Below are 10,028 nucleotides of genomic sequence, written 5' to 3' on the forward strand. Positions count from 1 at the left end.
AAATAGAAATAGATGTCATATAGGATGATAGGTATCTAATTAGATGTGTTAATTAAAGGAGCTAATGGTGTGGTCTCAGCGCCGAATATTATGGGCCCTATAATTGTATTTCATTCATAGACCTGTCGAAGAGACTTAGAGACCTTATCAACAGCCTCAATTAAACGGTAGACCTATAAATTAAAACCTTTAATTTGCTTAAATTATGAGTATTTGTATAAAAACACGGGTCAAATCAAAATGAACCTTAATAAGAATTACTCAATATTCATTTTTCAACGAGTCGGAAAACTAGAAAATGCTAAGTTCAGCATTAGTTTTTTATATAATCTCCTAGACGTTGACTTTTTAAAAGACTCCGAAATCGAACATTGATTTGTTTGAGCTGGTATTCAAACAGCGGCCAATCACTTCTAAGAAGTTTAAATTATCTTCATGAACAAATACTTTTAATAAACGTCAAATAATCTAAATCATCATTTTAATCAAAGTGTTGTCCAAATCTTTACTCAATACATTTATATGATTTATTGATCAAGGCCTTATGCCTTTTATTTCATTGAAACAGATTAATTTCTTCTGATATTTAATCTGGAAATTATATCTGTATTAATTTCGGAGTATTACGGAGAATGTCATTAGGTGCCTTTGTTAGCGATCTTTGACTAAGTAGTAAAATACTGAATTTCGCTTTAAAGTAATCAATTCATAATTTTAACCTTGCTAAAGGAATTTGTGGAAAAGGGTAAATGATAAAATTGTAGTTGATTTATTAGACAATTAGTAATAACGATTGCCTTAAGATAAACGAAATTAAATATATACCTACATTTATTTTCCGACATCCAATAGGTATTACAACTTTTACCATAGGTACTACTTCTTACTCCGTTGGCTCAGCGACCCAAAATGAGACTTGGTCTCCGACACTTATCTAAATGTAGGAGATATTCGGCGCGATTCGGGAAATGAATTAGAGATTAACTAGATACGATATAGTAAAGATATTTGACGTCCCACGGGTAAAGGTACCTTATGGCGGTTGGCGCTTACGCTATTATTAACGCCGCTCCAATATTATTGCGACGCTATGCGACGTAAGCGCAGGTCGCCATAAGGTACCTTTTTCCGTGGAACTTCACATATCTTCACCATTTCATATCTAGTGAATATCTAATTTATTTCCCGAATCGCGGCGCCAGCCGCCATAAGGTACCTTTTGCAGTGGAACGTCACATATCTTTTCAATTTTTTTGATATCTAGTGAGTCTCTAATTCATTTCCCGAATCGAGCCGATTATAAAGTACAAAGGAGTGTGAAAATTTAAATAGTTAGGCTGCACCGTTACAGACTTTTACCATACAAATCTCGAAAATGTATAACTAATTAGCCTTAAAAAAATATAATAATCCAGTCGGTTTCACAAACGACGACAATGACCGACTTTCATTGTTCATATATGCTTAGTAAATCAATTACGAGTAGCAATAAAAATGCTTATTTTTAGGGTTCCGTACCTCAAAAGGAAAAAAACCGAACCCGTGCGTCTGTTTGTTCGTCTGTCACAGCCTATTTTCTCCGTAACTACTGGACCAATTAAGTTGAAATTTGGTACACATTATGTAAGTTTGTGACCCAAAGACGGACATGTAACGTAAACAAATAAATTTTATACCTGGAGGCCACTTTTGGGGGGTTAATGAGAAAATTAAAAAATGACGTTCTTCAAACTATATCGTGTTACATATCAAATGAAAGAGCTATTTGTGAAAATCTCAAATATATATATTTTTTATAACTTTAGGGTAAACAGTTTAGGAGTTATTTAAGAAAATAGGCAAAAAATTACCATTCCCCCTCCCCCCTTTATCTCCGAAACTACTGGGTCTAAAATTTTGAAAAAATATACAAAATAGTTCTTTATAGCTCATCTATTTTAGTATTAAAATAGTGTAGTCATAGAATGAAATCGCCAGCAGTCCTAGTGGCAATAGCGGTCTTAGTTCAAAACTACTAAGTAATTAACCTATTGCGACCTTTATAGTCAATCCCAGGAGTGACAAACTTTGAAATTCAAACCCCGAAACGCTTAAATCAAATAGTTGACAGAGAAATTTCTGATTGGTCAAAATTATCAGCGACTCCATTCCTTATTTACTGCTTTAGAAATCCATAGTGATGAACCATCATACGAAACCATACCATGCCATTTGCCAATAGATTATCAACATAATAATGACCAAATTCGATGCCTATGGCAACTAAAACTTAATATTTCTATTCACCCCTTTCTTGTGTCTATCGACCCCGTTTTAAGGATATGGGGAAAACAGACAGTTTTCTTCGATTTTCTCTGAATTGGGTAGGTAAAAATTTATTTCACAATGCAAAATTGAAGAACTAACCAAGACTTAAAAAATGATATCAAAATTTTTACTTCTATCATTTGGATTATTGGCGAAAATCGTCCTTGAAGTTGAAAATCGTGTCTTTTCACCCCGTTTTACGGTACGTGCCCGGGATCGCGAATATCTTGTTCTTGAATGGTTATTTTTACTAAGTTTTAACAAAAGAAACGTAAGCGATGAGTTCGAGCAAAAATAAAATTGCGTATATTTAGAAGCATTTATAGCGTATATGCAAAAATCGTTACAATTTTTTAACATGCGTTTTAGAACTATGTTCGTGAGCTTCGAACAGCTTAATTATAGTTGATTATAGTAATGCCATATGACTAAATAAATAAAAGTATGCCAGTGAATCTAACCTAAATACTTTCATAAAATCTTTACACACAGATACACACAACTATTGTGACTTTAAACAATCGCATAAAAGCTTATAGTTCGTTAATAAAAGCTAGTATTGAACATCTCTATTGGCCTGCGAGCTAATCGACCGTTAGAAAGTTGTTCGCAAAGGAATAAAACCCACATGTGAACGGAACCCATAATGAGGTTAATAGCCACTTTGTCGACGCGCTAGAAAGGGGTGGGGCGCTTAAGGCACAAGTTGGGGCGAATTTGGCTGTTGTCTGTATCTTTAGGTATTTAAAAAAGCACACCGGCTGCGTGTGTGTGACGTGCACGTACGCGTGTGCTAAAATGTTGGAGCCGCACACGCATACGTCACGCAAGCGGTTTGCCGTCTCTCATAAGGAACTGTATACTACAACGCGCACGTGCACGTCTAGCACACGCATCCGGTGTGCACAGGCCTTAAAAGGCTTCTTAAGCCAGTTGAGGGTAGATGGAACATTACATGATCAAATAATGTAGGTTAGGCTAGTAAGTCAGGTCGTTCAGTGACAGATCCAGGTGGTTTTCTATTTGGTTGGTTAATCAATAAATGTTATAACTACCCAAAAATGTACATTGTACACATTATTTGTTTACTTTTATTTAAGTAGGTACCTAAAGTACAGAGTTATAGAAGAGCAATATTTTGGTATAGATAGGCCGATTTGGTGTGTCTAGGTGTACAAATTATTACGGTTTCACCGCCATTTATACTGATCGAGTGATCTAACCAATGTACCAACGCAGGTCCTCGATTTCAGGGCCATAATTTCCATGCAACATTTTTATGCAGCCGTGCACAAGGTGGTTTTTATGATTTTAAACATTATTTCTATTTAATTCAGACATCCTAAAATATCTGGATGCTTAAGCGAAAGCACTATACAAAAACAACAGCTAAGGGTGACCCATACCAAAAAGCATTTGATAAAGAGGCGGAATCTCAAAATAATTATTGTAGCCACAGTAAATTTACTGCCATCTTTCGCCCGCCTGCCAAAACTTTTAGAACGCCATTTAACGTTCTTTCACTGTGTGTGTGTGTTATGTATTAAATTTGTTAAATGTCCCAAAGTGTAGCCATCTACAGGAGCATAGGCCAAATACTGTGGCTACAAAAATTACTTTGACAATCCACCTCTATACTAAATTCTCTCTGCCCATACTAAATCTGTTGATGCAAGGATAGAACAAAAGAACTTCACCTCAAGCTGTAAGTATCTCATGCCTTGATACTCTTGTTACTACAGTGACGGCCGCCAAATTAAAGAAGGGTGTACTTCCGCCTCATTGACATCCTTATTGTGTTGCTAAGCGATTTTGACCTTATTTCCTGGGTTTCCTTTCAATTACACATAAAAGTAGCCGGTGGAACTTCGAAGGAGATTCGCACACTTTTACACGTCCAGGCGGTGTACGTGAGCTCACATCTACAATACGGTACTTGCGGGTCTACCGCGAACCACGTTCGACGTGTTTCCTCTCTATCGCACTTGTAAATTCGTACGTAAGTGTGACAGGGAGGCAACACGTCCCTCTGCGCCTAAGATAGCCCAGTTAAGCTTGCCCACTTTCAAAATTGCATCATCTATACATACTTATTATAAAACAAAGTCCCCTGCAGTGTTTATCTATCTGTACGTTTGTTCGCGATAAACTCAAAAACTACTGAACGGATTTTCATGCGGTTTTCATTTATCAATAGAGTAATTCTTGAGAAAGGTTTAAGAGTATAATTTGCAAAGATTTTGTGTAAATTAGTTGAACTACCCGTGCAAAGCCGAGGCGGGTCGCTAACGCTACTAGGTACCAATAGGTACTTATATAAGTATGAAATTTTGAACTTTGTCCGTGTAAATTTTTAATACCTGGACTTTACTGTACAATCGAAACCAAATAAAAAATTAAAAGAATTACATATATTCACAAAAATGTCTGGAATACTTCCCTCACGAATTTGTTTTATTTCTGAATATTCTTCGTAATCTCTTTTTACTTCGTCGCCTCTTAAAGAGCTAAGACCATTGTGTCCTACAAGTATAATGCCATAGGTACTTTATCTTTCCCTTTACCAATGCTTAAGTATCTTTGCTAAAGCAGAAAAATAGTATCGAGTGCTGGATAAGAGGAATAGTCAATAGTCATGAGTATTAGTCTCTTTAAGTCGACAACCTACTTAGCGATGTAGCTTACCGAGATAGACTTAAGTGGCAATGGATTAGGCTTTGTTCGTAAAAGTGAAGATTACAATCTTCAGATAGAAAGGTTCTTGAGTGAAGACTGCTTACTGGAAGACAAAGTAATTAATTCGTTTGTTAATGCGCTCGAGTATTTTGCAAGAAGATACGTGAGCCACCTAAAGGCCGAGCCACACCGCTTGCGTGCGCAGCACGTGTGCGTCGACGTAAGCGTAGACGTGCACAGCACCCCTGTCACACCGGGGGACGCGCACGCCACGCAGCGCACGCAACGCAGTGTGCTGTACACGTCACGCAGGCGCACGCTGCAGCTCTGCGTGCAGGCTGCGTGCAGATCCGCCGCCATTTTCGTACTATTCCCTAGAGCATCTAGACGACTAGCAGTGTTTGATAGCAGTTCATCGGATGAAGAGGAGGCACTCCTCTTACTTTTAACGCAAAATACTCCTACGAAACCTAAAAGAGTGTGGATTCACGAAATCAATGGAAAAAGAGGGGAACATAGTGAATATCATAACCTATGCCGTGAACTTGAGTCTCACGAAGATCGCTTTTACTGGTATTTCCACATGTCAAGAGATTCTTTTGAAGAGTTACATGATTTACTGAGACCTCATATATTAAAAAATGACACTAACTACAGGAAGGCTATTGGAACCAGAGAAAGGCTAGCAGTTTGTTTAAGGTTTGTATTTTAAAAGCACTTATTGTCTTAAAACTTAACTAATCAATTAACTAAAACAGTCAACAAATACAAAATAGGAACTCAAAACAATTAACATGTAATATTATTATTATCTTAAGCTTAAATAAATCAATGAACTAAAACAGCGGTCGGCAACCAGCGGCCCGCCGGCCGCATGCGGCCCGCGAGCCCCCCGGCTATTTTGTATGTAATACTGACAAACGACAATGTCTGATAAAGTGTTAAATATAATAAAGTGCGGCCCGCGTCAACTTCGTTAACTACCATGTGGCCCCTGGCTGCTAAAAGGTTGCCGACCGCTGAACTAAAACAATCAACAAATACAAAGTAGGACCTAAAAAAAAAATATTATTATTATTTTAATCTTGTGATCATTATAAATTTGATAGATCAAGGACCTGTGTGTCATCATCGGCTATTACGCTAATATCAACTTGGTTTGCAGTGGGTACTTCTTCTTGAGAGTTATTGAACAATAAAGACTGGCTTGGATCACCTGAATCGTCAGATATTATGGAATACGCCGGAGACAGAATTATTACCGGTGAGGAGGGTTCAATGTTTAGGTCGGGATTAGTTGTTACATTATTTTCTAAATCATCCAATTCAGCCTCAGCGAACATTTTTGCCAACTCAACTTTTATTTTGCCTTGTTTTCTAAGTGATAGTTTTTTAAAAGTTTTAGCATAGCTCATAAACAAATGGTCAACACTATCCCACTCCCTCTTTTTTTTATTTCTGAGATAGTCAAGAACTCTGTCAGTGGTGTCTAGTCCCGTGTCGCTGTCATTCCTTTTTTTTGTTGTACGTGGCGTTGACGACGGCAATGTACTTGGTTGTTGTTGTGTTTGCGAAGATGGCCGAGATTGTGGTGCAACTGGTGTTTGCGGTTCCGTTGGAGGTGGTGGTGAAGATGGTGGTCGTTGTGGAGGTGGTGACGGTGATTGAGATCGTCCGGCCAATGAAGACTGTGGCGGATCAGAGCATCCCTGCGTAGGTCTAACATTAGAGCCAGTAGGTCGTAGCTCGAGCGTTCCATCAAGAAATGTCATGTGGGAACTCCATGTATAATTTGAATATTTCCTACTCGAACCCGTTTGTCCTTTCACTTGTTTTTTGTGCCTAATATATCCGTCTCTCAACGTTCTCCAGGCGTCCTTGGCTTTGGTACCTTAAACAATTACTAAAATTATATAAGAATATAAAGTTATATAAGTAAGGAGTATTCGGGTAATTTCGTATGACGGATAATTTCGAAATACCTACAGGTTAAAATTGTCCAAAATTCCATCATAAGAAGAGTCACTTATTGGATTTATGTGACGGTTTATGACATTCGGAATTACCCGAATACACCTTATATAATAAGATTTTTGGAATTACCCGATATATAAAATTACCCGAATACATTCGTTAAAATAGTTTATATATTTTTCAGGTACATAAGAACTGGTGACTCTTTTCTAACAATTTCATTTTCATTCCGCATTGGACGAAGCACTGTTTCTATAATAGTAGAAGAAGTATCAAAAGCTATTTGGGAATGTTTACAACCTATATATATGCCTAGCCCTACTGAAGAGATTTGGAAACAATCGGAGTTGGGCTATCGAGAGATTTGGAACTTCCCAAACGCCGTCGGTAGCGCAGACGGAAAGCATGTCCGGGTAGAATGCCCTCGCAACAGTGGTTCAAACTATTACTGTTACAAAAATTTTTTTTCAATAGTGTTATTTGCCGTCGCCGACCCATTTTATAAATTTACCGTGATAGACGTTGGCAGTTACGGCCGCCACAGTGATAGTAACATTTTTGAAAATTCTGCGTTTTATCGTCAATATCTACACGATAAACAGTTACTGCCTCCGAAGCCTCTGCCTGGTACTACTGAACCAGTGCCACACGTTTTACTCGGCGATGAAGGTTTTGCACTGCAAACATTCTTAATGCGACCATTTCCCGGAGCAACAACTATACATGACCAAAGAAAACGAAGATATAATTACAGGCTCTGTCGTGCACGTCGTGTCGTCGAAAACACATTCGGAATTTTAGCAGAAAAATGGCGAGTTTTCCATAGACCTATGGAATGCCATATTGAAAAAGCCATTCACGTTACAAAGGCTGCATGCTGCTTGCACAATTTTGTTAGAATTAAACACGGCGACATGATGCGAATGCTTCCAAATGAACCGACTTCGAGTCAAAACTTGCCCGAAAATGCAGGAACGAGTCAAAACTTGGAAGGCGGTGCATTAATGCCTTTGCGTCGTACAAATGCAAGGTCACCTAATGCCGCAATTGCAATTAGGGAAAAATTTGTCACCTATTTTAATCGAGATAATCGAGAATAAAATTATTATACGACGCACGTACAAAATACACAAGAAAAATAGCATAGCACAATACAAAACATAAACTTACCTTCTATTCCAATTGCGACACCAATTTGTTCCCATAACAAGCTTTTATAGGACGAATTTTTATAATCTTTGTGTTTTTGGTTATAAATACATTCGTATTTGCGCACTAGTTCAATAAGTTTTTCTTTTGTTTCGCAATCCATTATAAAAACCTCCACGCGCACCGGCCGAGTTGTAAATAAATACAAGAGAGCCGCGCGTGTACACGCACAGCACCTATGCAGCACCGAGCGGTGCGTGTCCGAACCTGCTCGGTTCGCCGTCTCATAGGAAACGCCGGTAAATACAACGTCATCACTGCACGCAACGAAGCGACGTTGCCGCTCCGCTGCGTAGACGCGTGCATGCGGCACGCAGCCGGTTTGTCTCGTCGGAGCTGCGTTGCGTGCAAGTCACGCGTACGCGCACGTCACGCACACGTCACGCAAGCGGTGTGTCCTCTCTTATGAGTTTTCGTATTCTACAACGCAGCGGGACGCGTACGTGCACGTGCACGTCTACGCACACGCATCCGGTGTGGCTCGGCCTTAACGGCGCACCAGAGAGTGAATCAGCTACACTAATAACGCGAATTGAAAATTGCCTACTCCAGAGCACACAGTCGCTGTGGCCGAAATCGGTCAGGAGCATATCTTCTAAAAAACCGGCCAAGTGCGAATCGTACTCGCGCACGAAGGGTTCCGAACCATTACACAAAAACGGCAAAAAAATCACGTTTGTTGTGTGGGAGCCCCACTTAAATATTTTATTCTGTTTTTAGTATTTGTTGTTATAGCGGCAACAGAAATACATCATCTGTGAAAATTTAAACTGTCTAGCTATCCCGGTTCATGAGATACAGCCTGGTGGCAAACAGACGGACGGACAGACGGACAGTGGAGTCTTAGTAATAGGGCCCCGTTTTTACCCTTTGGGTACGGAACCCTAGAGGTAAAAATCAATGTTTAGATGGTAAATCATGTTTGTCATAAGAAAATGAATTTTTCTAGCGCTAGCGCACAGTTGTGCACCTTAATCCCATACCATAAGATAATCCCAAAAGCACTAGAAAGCGATATATGTCACTCAATAGTACCAAAGTACTATTCTCGTACGGTCTGACAGGCTTTTACCTCAATCGGATATAGCGAAAGTACCATTCTCAAACGCGCTTGACAAAGTCGCTTACAAAATTATTATAAAGCTCTTCATCTGAGCAAAAATCCAACTAGAGTTAGACCAAAATAAGTCTGCAACGATTTTGATAGCACGCGCAGTGCAAGTGTTATTTAATAATGCACAACAACGGGACTTAATCGCGTAAAATTAGGTTGTAAATTTACCTCCGACGTTTCGAGGACGGCGTTGTCCCCGTGGTCTCGGAGAAGACTGGCTAAAGTTGACATCAACATCTTCTAGTCGCGCGAGTTTTTCGAACTACCCGCACTTGGTCTTGTTTATTAACTTGAACGTTTTGCGCACTTTAATTTGTTTCAATTTAAAATAACTCTTATTTGTTTTATCCTTTGAGAAGCGTTTTAATTACAGCTTCAGCCTTACGAATAATGTCGAAATAAAACAATTTTACGAACGAGCACAGTTTCCTAATCGTCATCAAAATAGTAGTAAAGAGTGCGTTCCCGTTTGAGGGTCTGCCATCTTGTGGCCTGAATCGGAAACATATGTGCACATGTACATTTCCAAAGCAAGTGCTACCATCTACCGTTCTCGGCGATACGTTTCCTTGTGCATAGTAGGTTCTGCCATCTTGTGGGCTACATCGGAAGCATAAACGAGACATTTACGCCTCGCGCCAAAAATCTGACGGCTCCTATGCTGCCCCCTATAGTTCATGCACGGGGCCTATACCAGGCGTGGCTCACTCCGCGATTTCGTCGCGTCGCAACAAGTAGCTACAAGTAA

The 10,028-nt window shown here is 39.3% G+C and overlaps 1 protein-coding gene across 1 annotated transcript; it reads left to right on the plus strand.

The window, feature by feature from the left end:
* The first annotated feature begins 4,481 nt into the window (after positions 1-4,481).
* LOC134795111 (uncharacterized) lies at positions 4,482-8,063 on the plus strand. The gene is made up of 4 exons (XM_063766944.1): positions 4,482-4,505; positions 5,057-5,682; positions 7,142-7,340; positions 7,575-8,063. Exons 1-4 carry the CDS (start codon positions 4,482-4,484, stop codon positions 8,055-8,057), a joined length of 1,332 nt encoding a protein of 443 aa, XP_063623014.1. The 3' UTR covers positions 8,058-8,063.
* Positions 8,064-10,028: the final 1,965 nt, after the last annotated feature.

Source organism: Cydia splendana, chromosome 11, assembly GCF_910591565.1.
Source record: "Cydia splendana chromosome 11, ilCydSple1.2, whole genome shotgun sequence".
Taxonomy (NCBI): Eukaryota; Metazoa; Arthropoda; class Insecta; order Lepidoptera; family Tortricidae; genus Cydia; species Cydia splendana.